The following is a 22,652-nucleotide window of genomic DNA, read 5'->3' as shown; positions in this document are numbered from 1 at the left end:
TTATTATTCCCTTAGCAAAACCTTCTCTCTTATCTTCTCTATGCCACTGGTCACAACATGGACCATGACAACTGGATCTTGCCCCTCCCTCTCCAAGTTCCTCTCCAGTTGTTCCCAGACATTCCTTCATTGTGCTTAAGGGGGCTTGGGAGGATCTGATAGCATGAAAGTTCCATGCTGTGGTAACCTACATTTCTATGGAAAATCATACCTATTCTATGTGTTATATGTAACTCATTATAAAGTATTAAGCATTGAAGAAAGCTCTCCTCTGACATGTACAAGTACAGTTCACAAGATGTGGCCATTGATGTGGGATCATTCATTTGTGAAAGGTCATTTCTAAATTTTAGAAACTTTATTGCATACTATGAGTTAGCAAAATGTGTTTATAATTATATTTCAGTAGATCTTGAATTTTATCTGGAAAGAATCAATAATAGGACTAGAGAACCATAAAGGATCACTTCAACAGCTTTGACATTTTTCTATTGGTTAACAGATGCTTCCATACTACATTACTTACTGTGGACAACAGAGGAATTACTTACCCTCCTTTAAACCAAGGCGGCTTTGATGGATCGCCATCACCTCCGAGTTGCGTCTAGTGTTTGTTTGTTAGAGAGGAACAAACATTTAAGAAATGCATATTAGGTCACAAATTATTCAGACAAATATATTTACTAAACAGATCAGCTCATGTTACTATTGTACCGTCCTGTTTCCAAATGCACAAAAATACAAATGTCTGTGATGAAACAAAAATAATCAAAAAAGACAAGAGAATGGTAGTAAAGTTTCCTTAGTACACTGGAAATTAAAGGATCTGTTCAATGAAGATTGAACATGTTTCAACAAGATATACTTTTATCAAACACAAAACCTCAATAATATTCCAAATCTAGATAGTTACATGACAGAAAGTAAATTGTAAAGAACAAAGTGTTCAATTTTTTGTATGTCCAGTATGAGATTAGTAAAGGATGAACAGCCTGACTGTATAAACAGGTTATGGCCGTTCCCAACTGCTCTGCAGCTCAAAGGGTTAATTTTATTAATTGCTGCATTGTGATCAAAAAGTGCAGTTGTGCACATGTAAATTGAGGTTTGCATGCACCCTCAGCAAGCATACACACTGGCATCCCCATTCTCTGTCTGGGTCACTGGGTAGAACCAAAACCGTTTGGACTAGTTCGACTGTTCTCCCTTTGATTCCCAGAAATTGTAAGCTATTTATTTTAAAAAAAGATTCCATTTTAAATAGGTATGATTTTGAAGCTCAATCCGTTACGTAAAGCACAAATTAGCAATCTCTGCGCCATGCCTTCTTTTCACAGAATCATGGAATGGTTACACACAGGAGGCTATTCGGCCTGTCGTGTCTGTGCCAGCTCTCTGCAAAAGCAACTCAGCTAGTCCCACTCCTTCGCCTTTTCCCCAGCCCTGCAAATTTTTTCTCTTCAGATAATTATCCAATTCCCTTTTGAATGCCACGATTGAATCTGCTGCCACCACACTCTCAGGCAGTGCATTCCAGATCCTAACCATTGAATGTGGAAAAAGTATTTTCCTCATGTCGCCTTTGTTCTTTTGCCACACACCTTATATCAGTGTCCACTGGTTCTCGACCCTTTCGCCAATGGGAACAGTTTCTCCCTAGCTACTTCGTCCAGACCCCTCATGATTTTGAACATCTCTAGTTAGGCCACACGTAGAATATTGTGTGCAATTCTGGTCGCCACACTACCAGAAGGACGTGGAGGCTTTGGAGAGGGCACAGAAGAGGTTTACCAGGAGGTTGCCTGGTCTGGAGGGCATTAGCTATGAGGAGAGATTGGATAAACTCGGATTGTTTTCACTGGAACGACGGAGGTGGAGGGGCGACATGATAGAGGTTTACAAAGTTATGAGCGGCATGGACAGAGTGGATATTCAGAAGCTTTTTCCCAGGGTGGAAGAGTCAGTTATTAGGGGACATAGGTTTAAGGTGAGAGGGGCAAAGTTTAGAGTGGATGTGCGAGGCAAGTTCTTTACACAGAGGGTGGTGAGTGCCTGGAACTTGCTGCCGGGGGAGGTGGTGGAAGCAGGTACGATAGCGTCATTTAAGAGGCATCTTGACAAATACATGAATAGGATGGGAATAGAGGGGTACGGTCCCCGGAAGTGCAGAAGGTTTTAGTTTAGGCAGGCATCGAGATTGGCGCAGGCTTGGAGGGCCGAATGGCCTGTTGCTGTACTGTTCTTTGTTCTATCAAATCTCCTCTCAACCTTCTCTTCTATTCTCTAAGCAGAATAGCCTCAGCTTCTCCAATCCATCCATGTAACTGAAGTTTCTGATCGCTGGAACCATTCTCATAAATCTTTTCTGCACCCTGCAAAATTGGACACAATACTCTAGTTGAGGCTGAACCAGTGTTATAAAGGTTCACCATAAACTCCTTATTTTTGTACTCTATGCCTCTATTTATAAAGTCAGGATTCCGTATGCCTTATTAACCGTTTTCTCAACCTGGCCTGCCACCTTTAATGATTTGCGCATATATACCCCAGGTCCCTCTGCCCCTGCACCCGCTTTAGAACAGATTTTCAGACTCATCTGCACCAAAAGACTGAGATGCCATTTGTGGGTCCAGATTTTGTGATTGTAAACTGTTGTTCCTATCCCCCTTGTATAACACTTAAATTCTTCTGTAATAACTGGTGCAGAGAGAACACATTTTTCTGGCTGATGGAAGTAAAGAATTCTCACGACATACCATGCGTGACGAACACATTGAGCTTCATCAGTAAAATTAGGTAGTGGCTTATATGAAAAACAGTTTTAACTTAGAGTGTTCATAGGTATTACTCACTTACCTAAGTGTTTGCAGAATGAACAAAACCAGCATTTTCTAAGAGTTCAATCAGCATTGAGTGGACTTTTCATAACTCTGAATTATGCAATTTTAAAAAAACCTACTTTTCCATGTTTTGAAGTGATGTTAACTAGTAATGCGGTGACAAAAAACATGCAGTTGTAGTCAGAACAAAATAATTATGTAGAATATATAAATGTTATGTTATGTTAGATATATTATGTATAATATATCAATATCCTTGTTGCGATATTGCTTTAATTCTGATTAACATACTACTGAATATGTAAATAGCTCAGTATACATCATCACAGGAAGTGATGCAAGTTAATATGTGATACAGTAGTTGGAGTGGTGTTAGTTAGCAGGTAGCACGTGTATTGAGGAGCTCTCCTAGAATCCTGTTAATCTTCAATAAAGAACCCTTCGTTTAGTTTACCAATCATTGTTATAGTATTTGGTACGTTTGTGTTTAGAGCCAATAACACAACAATTCATTCTATAGATATTATGTATAATATCTGGATCCTTAGTTGCAGAAATTCAATAATTAGAAATATTTTAACCTGCAGCACTGCTGTACACCCTTCTGCAAAATAAAAACAAGGAAAATATTGTTAGTGTGCACAGACAAAATGGTGAAAAATTCAGAAAATTGCTATGCAAGAAACATTTTATCCTTTTTTTTGGATTTGTTTTGTCCTGTCTTTCTTTCACACAGCAAGACAAACCAGTTTGACGTTTCTGCTATCAATGCTGGCCTGAATTCAGCCAGTCTGATGTGTAACCTGGTATGACTCACCTTTCGAACTTCTCATCCTCTCAGTAAGTAACAGCCCACTTTATTGGCTCAGGCCTCCCTCTTAAAAGACTATCCACTACGGGAGGAATAAGGAATCAAAACGCATGTTGACCTGCTCCATGACAGAGCATTGGAACATTGGAAAATATATGTATTTTCAAAGCTTTTGTTAGGAATGAAGTATTGATATTTATGTTAATTGCTCCATTGAATTAATTGAAGCTTTTTTTCTAGTTTTGACCAGTAGGAAATAATAGCACTATTTTAAAATACATTTACCAGCTTGCTATTACCCTATCACATGGTACTGAGAATGCTGTTTAGCCTGACACAGCAAGATAAGATCTGTTATATTAAATCAAAATACGATTGTCTGTCCTCACATTCCAAAACTTGACAAAGCTAAAGCTCAAATATTAGGTGGCAAATTGAGGAAACATGTGTGCTGCCATTCTATGCTCACTCGTGACGATATTAGTTCAATATTCAATCTCTTTAGTCATTCATAGGAGAAGTTTAATTTGTTTTCCCACATCCCACATTTACAATCCAAAGTGTTGCTTCCTTTGTTCTGAATAACTGGACAGAATGGCTGTGATGATTGGATTATCAAATCAGCAATTTTTCAATCGAAGTAGGGAAATGCGCAATTATGTAGTTAAATTGCTTTGAAGACTAATCGAGCAACATAGGAATTGAGAGATGAGAAAAGGCATAGGTCCATTTAGTTCACCTTCAACCATCATGGTTGTTGCATGAAACAACAATAATGGAATCGTTGGCTAATCATGGCAATCATTCTCTATCGATTAGTCTACAACAAAAACAAAGTGAGGAAAACTCCCCAGTGGTGGAAGCTTTAGGTCCAAAGTCACATGTTCTATCCAAGCATGCTACATTTGCCATGTCATTTTTCAAATTATTCATATACTTTATCCCAAAATGTTATTTTTATGAAAGAAATCTACTTAATTTGCTTTTGAATGAATTAATACTATCTGCTTCCACTGTCTCCCCAGGGATCCTATTCCATAAATTTACCACTCCCCGACTGCAGATTAGTTTGAATTTATTTCCCTTCAAGTGAAGGCCAGGTTCTCTGGTTCTACTATTCTGGACAAGGTGAAAACGCTCGTGATGGTCTACATTATCTAGTCCTTTTAGAATCCTAAATATAGCAACAGCACCTCTGAACTTTCTCTTTTTCTACTGAGAATATACCCAATTTATGTACTTGCTGATCATAATCCAATCCCTTCATACATAGAATCATAGAATTCAGCACAAAAGGGGGCCATTTGGCCCATCATGCCTGTGACAGCTCTTTCAAAGAGCTAGCCAATTATTCCCATTCCTCTCAATCTTTCTGGAAATAGACTTGCAAAAAGATTTCTGCATCTTCACAGGGTTTTCCTTCGTAACAAAAAACTTAACAAGGAACCACTGCAAATGGCAATTTGCTACAAGCAATAAAAAATTATGTTAATGAAAGCTCTTTCAGCTGGACAAATTTTATAACCAATATATGCCAATGAGTGCCGAAGTTAACATGCGCACACTGCTTCACAATCGTAGTCAGTGATACAACCATTCATACCATTGATAGATTTAGAATGGCACAACATGTTGGGAGTTTCAATAATCTGTGACAAGACATGAAGCAAAAGGCTACAGATTTACAACCACAAGGTTCCGATTTCATCAATGCCATAATACGGAGCTAGAAGAACGCAAAGTACTTCCGCAGAAGTAGAAAAGGAAATAAAATGCCTATTATGCAGCTGCTAACCTGCAGTCATGGACCAGCAAAGAACTGGAAATAAATCGCGTGGGCTGCTGTTTTGCCAGAGATAGCATAGTGAAGCTACAACCCAGGACTACTTGCATGCCAAACTGCGTAAGCAGCATGCGATAGACAGAGCTAAGCGATCCCATAACGAATGGATCAAATCTAAGCTCTGCAGTCCTGCCACATCCAGCCGAGAATGGTGGTGGATAATTAAACAACTAACTGGAGGAGGTGGCTCCACAAATATCCCCATCCTCAATGATGGGGGAGCCCAGCACATCAGTGCGAAAGATAAGGCTGAAGCATTTGCAACAATCTTCAGCCAGAAGTGCCGAGTTGATGATCCATCTCGGCCTCCTCCTGAAGTCCCCAGCATCACAGATACCAGACTTCAGCCATTTCGATTCACTCCACGTGATATCAAGATACGACTGAAGACACTGGATACTGCAAAAGCTATGGGCCCTGACAATATTCCGGCAATAGTACTGAAGACCTGTGCTCCAGAACTTGCCGCGCCCCTAGCCCATTTGTTCCAGTACAGCTACAACACTGGCATCTACCCTGCAATGTGGAAAATTGCTCAGGTATGTCCTGTACACAAAAAGCAGGACAAATCCAACCCGGCCAACGACCGCCCCATTAGCCTACTCTCAATCATCACTAAAGTGATGGAAGGTGTCATCAACAGTGCCATCAAGCGGCACTTGCTTAGCAACAACCTGCTCAGTGACGCTCAGTTTGGGTTCCGCCAGGGCCACTCAGCTCCTGACCTCATTACAGCCTTGGTTCAAACATGGACAAAAGAGCTGAACTCAAGAGGTGAGGTAAGAGTGACTACCCTTGACATCAAGGCAGCATTTGACCGAGTATGGCATCAAGGAGCCCTAGAAAAACTGAGGTCAATGGAAATCAGGGGGAAAACCCTCCGCTGGCTGGAGTCATACCGAGCACAAAGAAAGATGGTTGTGGTTGTTGGAGGTCAATCATCTGAGCTCCAGGACATCACTGCAGGAGTTCCTCAGGGTAGTGTCCTAGGCCCAACCATCTTCAGCTGCTTCATCAATGACCTTCTTTCAATCATAAGGTCAGAAGTGGGGATGTTCGCTGATGATTGCACAATGTTCAGCACCATTCGAGGCTCCTCAGATACTGAACCAGTCCATGTAGAAATGCTGCAAGGCCTGGACAATATCCAGGCCTGGGCTGATAAGTGGCAAGTAACATTCGCGCCACACAAGTGCCAGGCAATGACCATCTCCAACAAGAGAGAATCCAACCATCTCCCCTTGACATTCAAAGAACAAAGAACAAAGAAAATTACAGCACAGGAACAGGCCCTTCGGCCCTCCAAGCCTACGCCGATCCAAATCCTCTATCTAAACATGTCGCCTATTTTCTAAGGGTCTGTATCTCTTTACTTCCTGCCCATTCATGTATCTGTCTAGATACATCTTAAAAGGCGCTATCGTGCCCGCTTCTACCACCTCCGCTGGCAAAGCGTTCCATGCACCCACCACCCTCTGCGTAAAGAAATTTCCACGCATATCCCCCCTAAACTTTTCCCCTCTCACTTTGAACTCGTGTCCCCTTGTAATTGAATCCCCCACTCTGGGAAAACGCTTCTTGCTATCCACCCTGTCTATACCTCTCATGATTTTGTACACCTCAATCAGGTCCCCCCTCAACCTCCGTCTTTCTAATGAAAATAATCCTAATCTACTCAACCTCTCTTCATAGCTAGCGCCCTCCATTCCAGGCAACATCCTGGTGAACCTCCTCTGCACCCTCTCCAAAGCATCCACATCCTTTTGGTAATGTGGCGACCAGAACTGCACGCAGTATTCCAAATGTGGCTGAACCAAAGTCCTATACAACTGTAACATGACCTGCCAACTCTTGTACTCAATACCCCGTCCGATGAAGGAAAGCATGCCGTATGCCTTCTTGACCACTTTATTGACCTGCGTTGCCACCTTCAGGGAACAATGGACCTGAACACCCAAATCTCTCTGTACATCAATTTTCCCCAGGACTTTTCCATTTACTGCATAGTTCACTCTTGAATTGGATCTTCCAAAATGCATCACCTCGCATTTGCCCGGATTGAACTCCATCTGCCATTTCTCTGCCCAAATCTCCAGTCTATCTATATTCTGCTGTATTCTCTGACAGTCCCCTTCACTATCTGCTACTCCACCAATCTTAGTGTCGTCTGCAAACTTGCTAATCAGACCACCTATACTTTCCTCCAAATCATTTATGTATATCACAAACAACAGTGGTCCCAGCACGGATCCCTGTGGAACACCACTGGTCACACGTCTCCATTTTGAGAAACTCCCTTCCACTGCTACTCTCTGTCTCCTGTTGCCCAGCCAGTTCTTTATCCATCTAGCTAGTACACCTTGGACTCCATGCGCCTTCACTTTCTCCATCAGCCTACCATGGGGAACCTTATCAAACGCCTTACTGAAGTCCATGTATATGACATCTACAGCCCTTCCCTCATCAATCAACTTTGTCACTTCCTCAAAGAATTCTATTAAGTTGGTAAGACATGACCTTCCCTGCACAAAACCATGTTGTCTATCACTGATAAGCCCATTTTCTTCCAGATGGGAATAGATCCTATCCCTCAGTATCTTCTCCAGCAGCTTCCCTACCACTGACGTCAGGCTCACCGGTCTATAATTACCTGGATTATCCCTGCTACCCTTCTTAAACAAGGGGACAACATTAGCAATTCTCCAGCCCTCCGGGACCTCACCCGTGTTTAAGGATGTTGCAAAGATATCTGTTAAGGCCCCAACTATTTCCTCTCTCGCTTCCCACAGTAACCTGGGATAGATTCCATCCGGACCTGGGGACTTGTCCACCTTAATGCCCTTTAGAATACCCAACACTTCCTCCCTCCTTATGCCGACTTGACCTAGAGTAATCAAACATCTGTCCCTAACCTCAACATCCATCATGTCCCTCTCCTCGGTGAATACCAATGCAAAGTACTCGTTTAGAATCTCACCCATTTTCTCTGACTCCACGCATAACTTTCCTCCTTTGTCCTTGAGTGGGCCAATCCTTTCTCTAGTTACCCTCTTGCTCCTTATATATGAATAAAAGGCTTTGGGATTTTCCTTAACCCTGTTTGCTAAAGATATTTCATGACCCCTTTTAGCCCTCTTAATTCCTCGTTTCAGATTGTGCCTACAATCCCGATATTCTTTCAAAGCTTCGTCTTTCTTCAGCCGCCTAGACCTTATGTATGCTTCCTTTTTCCTCTTAGCTAGTCTCACAATTTCACCTGTCATCCATGGTTCCCTAATCTTGCCATTTCTACCCCTCATTTTCACAGGAACATGTCTCTCCTGCACGCTAATCAACCTCTCTTTAAAGGCCTCCCACATATCAAATGTGGATTTACCTTCAAACAGCTGCTCCCAATCTACATTCCCCAGCTCCTGCCGAATTTTGGTATAGTTGGCCTTCCCCCAATTTAGCACTCTTCCTTTAGGACCACTCTCGTCTTTGTCCATGAGTATTCTAAAACTTACGGAATTGTGATCACTATTCCCAAAGTAGTCCCCTCCTGAAACGTCAACCACCTGGCCCGGCTCATTTCCCAACACCAGGTCCAGTATGGCCCCTTCCCAAGTTGGACTATTTACATACTGCTCTAGAAAACCCTCCTGGATGCTCCTTACAAATTCTGCTCCATCTAGACCTCTAACATTAAGTGAATCCCAATCAATGTTGGGAAAATTAAAATCTCCTATCACACCACCCTGTTGCTCCTACAGCTTTCCATAATCTGTTTACATATTTGTACCTCTATCTCACGCTCGCTGTTGGGAGGCCTGTCGTACAGCCCCAACATTGTTACCGCACCCTTCCTATTTCTGAGTTCTGCACATATTGCCTCACAGCTCGAGTCCTCCATAGTGCCTTCCTTCAGCACAGCTGTGATATCCTCTTTGACCAGTTATGCAACTCCTCCACCCCTTTTACCTCCCTCTCTATCCCGCCTGAAGCATCGGTATCCTGGGATATTTAGTTGCCAATCATGCCCTTCCCTTAACCAAGTCTCAGTAATAGCAATAACATCATACTCCCAGGTACTAATCCAAGCCCTAAGTTCATCTGCCTTACCTACTACACTTCTTGCATTAAAACAAATACACCTCAGACCACCAGTCCCTTTGCTTTCATCATCTGCTCCCTGCCTACTCTTTCCCTTAGTCACGCTGACTTCATTATCTAGTTCCTTACAGGCTTTCGTTACTACATCCTTACTCTCTACTGACCTCATTTGGTTCCCATCCCCCTGCCACATCAGTTTAAACCCTCCCCAACAGCGGTAGCAAAAGCACCCCCAAGGTCATTGGTTCCAGTCCGGCCCAGGTATAGACTGTCCAATTTGTAATAGTCCCACCTCCCCCAGAACCGGTCCCAATGTCCCAAAAATCTGAACCCCTCCCTCCTGCACCATCTCTCAACCCACGCATTCATCCTGACTATTCTTTCATTTCTACTCTGACTATCACGTGGCACTGGCAGCAATCCGGAGATTACTACCTCTGAGGTCCTACTTTTTAACTTGGCTCCTAACTCCCTAAATTCTGCTTGTAGGACCTCATCCCGTTTTTTACCTATATCATTGGTGCCTATGTGCACAACGACAACTGGCTGTTCACCCTCCCCCTTCAGAATGTTCTGCAGCCGATCTGAGACATCCCTGACCCGTGCACCTGGGAGGCAACATACCATTCGGGAGTCTCGCTTTCGACCACAGAACCGCCTATCTACTCCCCTTACAATCGAATCCCCTATGACTATAGCCCTTCCACTCTTTTTCCCGCCCTTCTGAACAGCAGAGCCAGCCACGGTGCCATGAACCTGGCTACTGCTGCCTTCCCCTGGTGAGCCATCTCCCTCAACAGTATCCAAAACGGTATACCTGTTGTGGAGGGAGATGACCGCAGGGGACACCTGCGCTGCCTTCCTGCTCTTTAGCATTCAGCATTACCATCGCTGAATCCCCCACTATCAACATCCTAGGGGCTACCATTGACCAGAAACTGAACTGGAGTAGCCATATAAATACCGTGGCTACAAGAGCAGGTCAGAGGCTTGGAATCCTGCGGCGAGTAACTCACCTCCTGACTCCCCAAAGCCTGTCCACCATCTACAAGGCACAAGTCAGGAGTGTGATGGAATACTCTCCACTTGCCTGGATGGGTGCAGCTCCAACAACACTCAAGAAGCTCGACACCATCCAGGACAAAGCAGCCTGCTTGATTGGCACCCCATCTACAAATATTCACTCCCTCCACACCGACGCACTGTGGCAGCAGTGTGCATCATCTACAAAATCCACTGCAGCAATGCACCAAGGCTCCTTAGACAGCACCTTCCAAATCCGCGACCTCTACCAACTAGAAGGACAGGGGCAGCACATACATGGGAACACCACCACCTGCAAGTTCCCCCCCAAGTCACACACCATCCTGACTTGGAACTATATCGCCGTTCCTTCACTGTCGCTGGGTCAAAATCCCAGAACTCCCTCCCTAACAGCACTGTGGGTGTACCTACCCCACATGGACTGCAGCGGTTCAAGAAGGCAGCTCACCACCACCTTCTCAAGGGCAATTAGGGATGGGCAATAAATGCTGGCCTGGCCAGTGACACCCACATCCCATGAATGAATAAAAAAAAACATGTGGCACCAAGGAGTACTGTAGCATAGTGGTTATATTACTGGACTAGTAATCCAGAGGTCTGGACTAATGATCTGGATACAGTTATGTGACTGTTCCTATTTTTCTTTGCAAAAAGTGCTCTAAGAGCCAATATTTGAATTGTGGACCGAGTAAAGTGTGCACCGACTGCGAGGCACCTGTTTCCAAGCAGCTCAACAGGGAAATGACAAGAAGATTTATGACTGTCACATGACTTGATTGTGGGTTTTAGTTTCATTTTGCATTGTGAAAGAAGTGTGGGCTGGACCAGCAGTAAGCTGGCTGGGACCTGTTTGCAGACTAGAGAAAAAGGCCTACTCTCTGATAAAGAATAGGTGCCTCTCTTGGGAAAATAAAATCTACATTTGAGGTGGTCTGCCTGGAGAGAGGAAAAGACCCCCAGAGAGAGGAAAAAACTCCACGAAAAGAGGAGTCACAACTCTGTGAAGGAAAACTGCTTTGCAGAGAGAAATCCCCTGCAATTTGAAAGGTAACAAACTCCTACTCCTCCAGTCTCTGACAAATCCCTGCCTCAAGAGTGATTCCTGTTGCCCCTTGTGTTTTGGTCGATCCTGAAAGTTCAAGAAAGCTTCTGTTGGTAGACTGCTACTTCAAAATCCAAGTAGACCTGTTGCTGCACCTTTTAGTGAAAGATCTGTGCAACGCCTGCCGCAGATGAATTGCCTTGAACGCCTACCCATCACAGGCTGTTCATCAACCTCACCTGGAGAGACATCGAGTGGCATCCGACTCTGGGAAACCTCACCTACCCGGAAATATCCTACCAGAAAGTGACAACCTAATTACTTTATTATTCCTAAGAAACAGTTGTAAACTGAAAAAGCCTTTTTCTCCGGTTAACTTTATTTTTTAGTATTTGTGTGTGTGTGTGTGTATGAGGGTTAGGAAGACTAAGAAGTTTAAAAAGAATCTTATTTCACAAATAGAGTTGTCTGACTATTGTTTTAAGACTTAGTTTATTAATAAATATTTGATTTTGTTGTTGTTTAAAGAAACCTGGTTTGGGGGACAAATAGTGTGTTTAATTTGGCTACTTTCCGGTAGGTGGGAAAGTTTACTAATATGCTATGACCTGTGGAGTAATGGGACTGAATTAACAGTGCATTACTCCCGCCTAGGTCGTAACAATACATGAGTTTAAATCCGACCATGGCAGCTGGGGAATGTAAATTAAATAGATTTGGTATAAAAAATGTGCATCAATAATGGTGAATATTAAACCACAAGATTGTTGTTAAAACCCATATGATTTACTGATGTCCTTTACCTGGTCTGGCTATCCTCAACATTGAAGTCTTGTGGCATCAAGTTAAACATAGGAAAGAAAATCTCCTGCTCATTACCCACCTACTCTCCCTCAGCTGATTAATCAGTACTCCTCCATGTTGAAGCACTGAGAGCAGCAAAGACACAGAATGGACTGTGGGTGGAGGCCTTCAATGTCCATCACTAAGAATAGCTCACTAGGACCGATACTGACCAAGCTGGGCAAGTCCTGAAGGACATAACTACCAGACTGAGCCTGTGGCAAGTGATGAGAGAACCAACATGAGAGAAAAACCCATTTGACCTTGTCCTTAATGATCTAACTACTGGAGATGCATCTATCCATGACAGTATTGGTAGGAGTGACCACTGCAGACACGAAGTTCTGTCTTCACACTGAGGACTCCCATCGTGTTATGTGGCATTACCACTGTAAAAATAGGACCGATTCAGAACAGATCTAGCAGCTCAAAACTGACATCCATGAGATGCTATGGGCCATCAGCAGCAGCAGAATTGTTTTCCATCACAATCTGGATTCTGATGGCATGGCATATCCCTCACTTCACCATCATCATCAAGCCAGGAAACAGAAGAAGGTGATTCCATCAACATCCTCATTCTCAATGATGGGGGAGCCCAGCACTTGACTGTAAAAGAAAAGGCTGAGGCAAGTGCGACCATCTTCAGCCAGAAGTGCTGAGTGCATAATCCATCTCAGCCTCCTCCAGAGGTCCCCAGCATCACAGATGCCAATCTTCAGCCAATTTGATTCATTCCATTTGATATTAAGAAATGGATGAGTGCACTGGATGCAGCAAAGGGTCTGGGCCCCAACAGCAAAGAATCACAGGTATAATCAAGAGGTACAGCTATTGCTGAAGCTGTAAATTTTGGATAATTAATACAAGGAGATGAACCTATAGCACAGGAGGCGGCCATTTGGCCCATCGAGTCTGCACTGACTCATAAAGCAATCCAGTTAGTTCCACTACCCTGCTCTTTCCCCTACATTTCCACAGTGGCGCAGTAGTTAGCACCGCAGCCTCACAGCTCCAGCGACCCGGGTTCAATTCTGGATACTGCCTGTGTGGAGTTTGCAAGTTCTCCCTGTGTCTGCGTGGGTTTCTTCCGGGTGCTCCAGTTTCCTCCCACAGCCAAAAGACTTTCAGGTTGATAGGTAAATTGGCCATTATAAATTGCCCCTAGTATAGGTAGGTGGTAGGGGAATGTAGGGACAGGTGAGGATGTGGTAGGGATATGGGATTAGGATTAGTATAAATGGGTGGTTAATGATCGGCACAGACTCGGTGGGCCGAAGGGCTTGTTTCAGTGCTGTATCTCTAAATCAAAATCTAAAAATTTTTTTTGACTCTTTTAAGTATTACCCTGCATGTAGTGCTAAAGACTTGTGCTCCAGAACTAGTTGTGCCTCTATTCAAGCTAACCAGTACAGTTACAACACAGACATTTAACTGACAAAGGGAAATTTTTCCCAAGTGTGCCCTGTCCACAAGAAGCAGAACTAATCTAATCCATCCAATTACTACCCCATCGATCTACACTCAATCATCAGCAAAGTGTTGGAAGGTGTTATCTAACCACCTCCCCTTGCCATTCAATGGCATTACTGTCACTGCATTTCCCCAGCATCAGCATCCTGGGAGTCATCATTGACCAGGAACTTAATTGGACCAGCCACATTAATACTGTGGCTACAAGAGCAGGTCAGAGGCTGGGAATTCTGCAGTGAGCAACTCAAATCCTGACTCCCCAAAGCCATTCCACCATCTACAAGGCACAAGCCAGAAGTATGATAGAATACTCCCCACTTGCCTGGGTGAGTGCAGCTCCAGCAACATTCAAGAAACTCAACATATTCCAAGACAAAGAAGCCCACTTGATTGGCACCCCATTCATACTGAAACATTCACTCCCTCCTCCACCAGTGCAGTGTGATAGCAGTGTGTACCATTTACAAGATGCACTGCAGCAACTCATCAAGGCTTCTACGACAGCACCTTTCAAACCTGCAACCTCTACCACCTTGAAGAACAACGGCATCAGGCAAATGGGAACACCATCACCTGCAAGTTCCCTTCCAAGTCACACACTATCCTAACTCCGTTCCTTCATTGTTGCTGGGTCAATATCCTGAAACTCCCTACCTAACAGCACTGTGGGAGTACCTACACCACACAGACAGCAGTAGTTCAAGAAGGTGGCAAATAGGGACAGACAACAAATGCTGGCCTTGTCAGCAATGCCCACATTCCAAGGACAAATAAAAACAAATCAAAGAGAAAAAATATATAGTCTTTTAAACTATTAAGAATTAAGAATATTTTCAGTTAGGTGATTCGTGTGATACCAACTTCACTCATTCTTTGACAAAAACTTTAACAGAAAGAAAAGTAAAATTTTGTTTGTGCAGGTTTTGTTGGAAATCCAGAGCTGTTGACTTGCTTAGTATTTCAGGTACCAATACATTGGAGGTAAATGTTACAATGAAGCCAGTGTTTTGCAGTTGTGCATTACACTCCATTACATTCCATATGTTAATTCATTCCTTCAGTTACCCCAACCACCCCAAATCTTCACGCTAGTGTTATATAGCTCAAAATGTTCTATTCAAATAAAACCCAAGTCTGGACAGGCAAAATATATGATGTGCTCAAGTAGATATGGTGCAACAATGTCACCTGCCGACCATTATATTATGTTGAAATTTTAGTGATAAACACTGCAATGATAAAGAAGATGATTCACCTTTTTAGATAATAAAAAAATTACACTCTCCATACTAGTTACTAGCATTGTAAAATTGCTGAAATGAAATGGATTTTGTACAAATCTTGGAGCAAATATTTATTAATCAATGATGCCTGGAGTAAAGATGCCATAACTATTGGCCATCTTTACCTGAGTCTTAAAGACATTTTAGTTAATACTTTGTAAAACATTAATTTAGGTCTCTAAGATCCATCCCTTTTGACAATAAATCCTTTCATCATCCTTATGTCAGAATCATTACAGAACAGTCGCCAACAAAAACTACCATTTTAACTCAGTAGTGTGAAACTGATTGGCTGAGTTATGGTCAATGAACAAATTTAGCTATTCTCTTATTTGCATATCAAAACCACTTAATATTTTCTGAATTACACATGTTGCATTTATATGAAATGGCTCCAGCTAGTCCGTATCCTGTTCACACTAACTAATTGCAGCTTTAGTGCCCAACAGATAACTTCAAGCATCTATAGTTACAGGCATGTGCAGTTTCTCCATAAACAGTGCACTGGTGGGAGTGTCTGCAATTTGTAAATAATTTTGTAACTTCAGCCAGGTTTAAAGAATGCCCAGAGTGTCGAGTGGTCACCCTGTGCACTTTTTGAACCTGACTTGATGCTACATTGAAGTTAACAAAAATATAAGTCTGCTTCCTCTGAGGAATTTTGCAATGCCTGTTGCCAGTCAGATTAGATCGTGGCTCTGGAAAGCATTTTGCAGTGTTTCTAAAGTTGTAGTGGGAGGAGAAAGATCCAGTTGTCATGGTCCATGTGGTTTCCAACCACATAGGTAGGACTAAGAAAGAGGATCTGCTGAGGGATTATGAGCAGCTAGGGGCTAAATTAAAAAGCAGAAGCGCAAAGGTCATAAACTCTGGATTACCAGCTGAGCCTTAAGCAAATTGACGTAGGGTAAATAAGATCAGAGAGTTTAATGCGTGGGTCAAAGATCGGTGTGGAAGAAATGGGTTCAATTCAAAGGGCATTGGCACCAGTACCAGGGAAAGAGGGAGCTGTATTGTTGCGATAGCCTTCACCTGAACCGTGCTAGGACCAGTGTCCTGGCAAATCGTAAGACTAAGGCTGCAAAGAGGGCCTATTTTTATTCGTTCATGGGATCTGGGCGTCGCTGGCTAGGCCAGCATTTATTGCCCATCCCTAATTGCCCTTGAGGAGGTGGTGGTGAGCTGCCTCTTGAACCGCTGCAGTTCATGTGGGGTAGGTACACCCAGAGTGCTTTTTGGAATGCTGTTTGAGGTTTTTGACCCAGCGACAGTGAAGGAACAGCGATATATTTCCAACTCAGGATGGTGTGTGGCTTGGAGGGGAACGTGCAGATGGTGGTATTCCCATGCATCTGCTGCCCTCATCCTTCTAGGTGGTGGAGGTCACAGGTTTGGAAGGTGCTGTCAAAGGAGCCTTTGTGAGTTGCTGTAGTGCATCTTGTAGACTGTACACACTGTAGCCATTGTGCATCAGTGGTGGAGGGAGTGAATGTTGAAGGTGGTGGATGGTGCCAATCAGTTTGCTTCATCCTGGATGGTGTCGAGCCTCTTGAGTGTTGTTGGAGCTGCACTTATCCAGGCAAGTGGAGAGTATTCCATCACAATCCTGACTTGTGCCTTGTAGATGGTGGACAGACATTGAGGAGTCAGGAGGTGAGTTACTCACCACAGAATTCCTAGCCTCTGACCTGCTCTTGTAGCTCCGGTCCAGTTCGGTTTTCTGGTCAATGGTAACCCTCAGGATGTTGATGGGGGTGGGAGAGGGGGCGGAATTCAGCGATGGAAATGCCATTGAAAATCAAGGGAGATGGTTAGATTCTATCTTGTTTGAGATTGTCATTACCTGGCACTTGTGTGATGCGAATGTTACTTGCCACTTATTAGCCCAAGCCTGGATGTTGTACTGGTCTTGCTGCATGTGGACATGGGCTGCTTCAGTATCTGAGGGGTCGCGAATTGTGCTGAACATTGTGCAATCATCAGTGAACATCTCACTTCTGTCTTTGTGATTGAGGGAAGGTCATTGATGAAGCCACAGTGGCGCAGTGGTTAGCACCGCAGCCTCACAGCTCCAGCGACCCGGGTTCAATTCTGGGTACTGCCTGTGTGGAGTTTGTAAGTTCTCCCTGTGTCTGCGTGGGTTTCCTCCGGGTGCTCCGGTTTCCTCCCACATGCTAAAGACTTGCTGGTTGATAGGTTAATTGGCCATTATAAATTGCCACTAGTATAGGTAGGTGGTAGGGAAATATAGGGACAGGTGGGGATGTGGTAGAAATATGGGATTAGTGTAGGATTAGTATAAATGGGTGGTTGATGGTCGGCACAGACTCGGTGGGCCAAAGGGCCTGTTTCAGTGCTGCATCTCTAGACTAAACTAAACTAAAAAACTGATGATGGTTGGGCCGAGGACACTACCCTGTGGAACTCCTGCAGTGATGTCCTGTGACTGAGATGATTGACCTCCAACAACCACAACTATCTTCCTTTGAGCTAGGTTTGACTCCATCAAGTGGAGAGTATCCTGACTCCCTGTTTTGCTGGGGCTCCTTGATGCCATACTCAGTCAAATGCTGCCTTGATGTCAAGGGCAGTCACTCTCACCTCACCTCTGAAGTTCAGCTCTTTTGTCCATGTTTGGACCAAGGCTGTAATGAGGTCAGGAGCTAAGTGGCCCTGGTGGAACCCAAACTGAGCATCAGTAAGCAGGTTATTGCTGAGCAAGTGCCACTTGGTAGCACTGTTGACGACTCCTTCCATCACTTTGTTGATGAAACTAAACTGCTGAGGACATCGTGGATAGCATGTTTAGTGAGGTGGTCACATCACAGGTTATAGCTCCAGAGGCAGTAAAGGGATGGGTAACCACCAGGAGGAATAGTAGGCACAGGCAGGTAGTGCAGGAGTCCCCTGTGGCCATCCCCCTCTCAAACAGATGTATCACTTTGAATACTGTTGGGGGGGGGGGGAATGGCCTCCCAGGGGAAAGCAGCAACAGCCAAGCTTGTGGCACCACGGATGGCTCTGCTGCACAGGAGGGGATGAAAAAGAGTGGGAGAGCCATACTGATAGAAGATTTAATTGTAAGGGAAACAGACAGGTGTTTGAGACTCCAGGATGGTATGTTGTCTCCCTGGTGCTAGGGTCAAGGATGTCTTGGAGTGGCTGCAGGACATTCTAAAGGGGGAGAGTGAACAGTCAGAGGTCGTGGTACACATTGGTACCAACAACATAGATAGAAAGAAGGATGAGGTCCTGCAACAAGAATTTAGGGAGCTAGGTAGCAGATTAAAAAGCAAGACCTCAAAGGTTGTAATCTCTGGATTACTCCTGGTGCCACGTGCTAGTAAGTATAGGAATAGGAGGATAGAGCAGATGAATGTGTGGCTGAGGAGGTGGTGCAGGAGGGAGGGATTTAGTTTCCTGGGTCACTGGGTCTGTTTCTTGCAAAGATGGGACCTGTACGAGTTGATCGGTTGCGCCTGAACTGGAGCGGGACCAACATCCTTGCTGAGAGGTTTGCTAGTGCTGTTGCAGGGGGTTAAAACGAATTTGTCAGGGGGATGGGATACAGAGTGGAGGTACAGTAGCGAGTGATGCACAGTCAAATATAGAAGAGAAATTGAGTCAGTCTGAAAGGCAGAGCAAATATAGACCTGTTAAGACACAAGTGAAAAATGCAAGGCTGGATTGCATCTATTTTAATGCAAGGAGTCTTACTAGTAAGAATTGAGGGTGTTGATTAGCACATGGCATTATGATATTATTGCGATCATAGAGACATGGTTGAGGGAGGGGCAGGACTGGCAGCTCAATATTCTAGGGTATAGAATCTTCAGGCGTGACAGGGGAGGGGGTAAAAGAGGAGGTGGCATTGCACTGTTGATCAAGGAGTCAATTACTGCAGTAAGGAGAAATTATATCTCAGAAGATTCCTCAAATAAAGCCATACGGGTAGAACTTAAAAACAAAAAGGGGTTAATCATTTGGCTGGGAGTGTACTACAGACCTCCAAACAGTCAGGGAGAGATAGAGGAGCAGATATGTAGGCAAATCTCAGAGAGGTTTAAAAATAATAGGGTAATAATAGTAGGGGATTTCAACTTCCCCAATATCAACTGGGATCGTCTTAGTGCAAAAGGGTTAAAGCAGGCAGAATTCTTAAAATGCATACAGGAGAGCTTTTTGAGTCAGTATGTAGAAAGTCCTACAAGAGAAGGGGCAGTACTGGACCTAATCCTAGGGAATGAAGCCGGACAAGTGGTAGAAGTGTCAGTGGGGGAGCATTTCGGGGATAGTGACCATAACTCTAAGATTTAAGGTAGTTATGGAAAAGGACAGAGATGGACCGGAAATAAAGGTACTGAATTGGGCAAAGGCCGATTTTAAGATGATAAAACAGGATCTGGCCAAAGTGGACTGGGAGCAGCTACTTCTCAGAAAGTCGACATCAGACCAGTGGGAGTCATTCAAAGAGGAAATAGTGAGAGTTCAGAGCCAACATGTACCCATTAAGGTGAAGGGTAGGACCAACAAGTCCAGTGAACCCTGGATGTCAAGGGATATATAGGATTGGATCAGGAAAAAAAAGGAGGCTTATGGCAGATTCAGAGTGCTGAAAACAGTGGAGACACTAGAGAAGTATAGAATGTGCAGGGGAGGGTACTTAAAAAAGTAATTAGGAGAGCAAAGAGGGGACATGAAAAAACACTGGTGGGCCTGATGAAGGAAAATCCTAAGGCGTTTTAAGTATATTAAGGGCAAGAGGATAACCAGGGAAAGAGTAGGGCCCATGAGGGACCAAAGTGGCAATCTGTGTGTGGAGCCGGAGGACATATGTGAGTTTTTAAATGATTACTTTTCATTTGTGTTCACTATGGAGAAGGACGATGTAGGTGTAGAGATTAGGGAGGGGGATTGTGATATACTCGAACATATTAGCATTGAAAGGGTGGAAGTATGAGCTGTTTTAGCGGGCTTAAAAGTGGATAAATCCCCAGGCCCAGATGAGAGGCATCCCAGGCTATTATGTGAGGCAAGGGAGGAGATTGCAGGGCCTCTGACACAAAGTTTCAAATCCTCTCTGGCCACAGGAGAGGTACCAGAGGACTGAAGGACAGCGAATGTGGTGCCATTATTCATGAAGGGTAGCAGGTATAAACCAAGTAATTACAGGCCAGTGATTCTAACATCAGTAGCTGGGAAACTATTGGAAAAAATTCTGAGGGACAGGATTAATCTCCACTTGGAGAGGCAGGGATTAATCAAGGATAGTCAGCATGGCTTTGTCAGGGGGAGTTCGTGTCTAACTAACGATTGAATTTTTCAAGGAGGCAACCAGATGTGTAGATGAGGGCAAAGCAGTTGATGTAGTCTACATGGACTTCAGTAAGGTTTTTGATAAGGTCCCACATGGGAGATTGGTTAAGAAGGTAAGAGCCCATAGGAGCCAGGGCAATTTGGCAAATTGGATCCAAAATTGGCTTCGTGGCAGGAGGCAGAGGGTTGTTTTTGCAAGTGGAAGCCTGTGACCAGTGGTGTACCACAGGGATCGGTGCTGAGACCCTTGCTGTTTGTAGTGTACATTAATGATTTAGACATGAATACAAAGAACAAAGAACAGTACAGCACAGGAACAGGCCATTCGGCCCTCCAAGCCTGCGCCGATCTTGATGCCTGCCTAAACTAACACCTTCTGCACTTCCGGGGCCCATATCCCTCTATTCCCTTCCTATTCATATATTTGTCAAGATGTCTCTTAAACGTCGCTATCGTATCTGCTTCCACCACCTCCCCTGGCAGCAAGTTCCAGGCACTCACCACCCTCTGTGTAAAAAACGTGCCTCGCACATCTCCTCTAAACTTTGCCCCTCGCACCTTAAACCTATGTCCCCTAGTAACTGACTCTTCCACCCTGGGAAAAAGCTTCTGACGATCCACTCTGTCCATGCCGCTCATAACTTTGTAAACCTCTATCATGTTGCCCCTCCACCTCGGTCGTTCCAGTGAAAACAATCCGAGTTTTTCCAACCTCTCCTCATAGCTAATGCCCTCCAGACCAGACAACATGCTGGTAAACCTCCTCTGTACCCTCTCCAAAGCCTCCACATCCTTCTGGTAGTGTGGCGACCAGAATTGCACGCAATATTCTAAGTGTGGCCTAACTAAGGTTCTGTACAGCTGCAACATGACTTGCCAATTTTTATACTCTATGCCCTGACCGATGAAGGCAAGCATGCCGTATGCCTTCTTGACTAACTTATCCACCTGCATTGCCACTTTCAGTGACCTGTGGACCTGTACGCCCAGATCTCTCTGCCTGTCAATACTCCTAAGGGTTCTGCCATTTACTGTATACCTCCCACCTGCATTAGACCTTCCAAAATGCTTTACCTCACATTTGTCCGGATTAAACTCCATCTGCCATTTCTCCGCCCAAGTCTCCAACCGATCTATATCCTGCTGTATCCTCTGACAATCCTCATCATTATCCGCAACTCCACCAACCTTTGTGTCGTCTGCAAACTTACTAATCAGACCAGCTACATTTTCCTCCAAATCATTTATATATATTACAAACAGCAAAGGTCCCAGCACTGATCCCTGCGGAACACCACTAGTCACATCCGTCCATTCAGAAAAACACCCATCCACTGTTACCCTCTGTCTTCTGTGACTGAGCCAGTTCTGTATCCATCTTGCCAGCTCACCTCTGATCCCGTGTGACTTCACCTTTTGCACCAGTCTGTCATGCGGGACCTTGTCAAAGGCTTTACTAAAGTCCATATAGACAACATCCACTGCCCTTCCTTCATCAATCATCTTCGTCACTTCCTCAAAAAACTCAATCAAATTAGTAAGACATGACCTCCCCTTCACAAAACCATGCTGTCTCTCGCTAATAAACAGGAGGTATGATCAGTCAGTTCGCTGATGACACGAAAATTGGTGGTGTCATAAATAGTGAGGAGGAAAGCCTTAGATTACAGGACGATATAGATGGGCTGGTAAGATGGGCGGAGCAGTGGCAAATGGAATTTAATCCTGAGAAGTGTGAGGTGATGCATTTTGGGAGGACTAACAAGGCAAGGGAATATACAATGGATGGTAGGACCCTAGAAAGTACAGAGGGTCAAAAGGACCTTGGTGTACTTGTCCATAAATCACTGAAGGCAGCACAGGTAGATAAGGTGGTTAGGAAGGCATATGGGATACTTGCCTTTATTAGCCGAGGCATAGAATATAAGAGTAGGGAAGTTATGATGGAGCTGTATAAAACGCTAGTTAGGCCACAGCTGGAGTACTGCGTACTCCACACTATAGGAAGGATGTGATTGCACTGGAGAGGGTGCAGAGGAGATTCACCAGGATGTTGCCTGGGCTG

At 44.2% G+C, this 22,652-nt stretch overlaps 1 protein-coding gene across 1 annotated transcript in view; it reads right to left on the bottom strand.

The window, feature by feature from the left end:
* LOC137370623 (protein unc-13 homolog B-like) overlaps positions 1 to 22,652 on the bottom strand; it is a 783,931-nt gene that overhangs the window by 230,401 nt on the left and 530,878 nt on the right. The window contains exon 11 of the mRNA XM_068032730.1: positions 552 to 604. Within this exon, the coding sequence (XP_067888831.1) occupies positions 552 to 604 (53 nt within the window). The remainder of the gene's footprint in view (positions 1 to 551; positions 605 to 22,652) is intronic.

The sequence above is a fragment of the Heterodontus francisci genome, chromosome 1 (genome assembly GCF_036365525.1).
Source record: "Heterodontus francisci isolate sHetFra1 chromosome 1, sHetFra1.hap1, whole genome shotgun sequence".
Classification (NCBI taxonomy): Eukaryota; Metazoa; Chordata; class Chondrichthyes; order Heterodontiformes; family Heterodontidae; genus Heterodontus; species Heterodontus francisci.
This window is presented reverse-complemented; position numbering and strand designations above follow the sequence as displayed.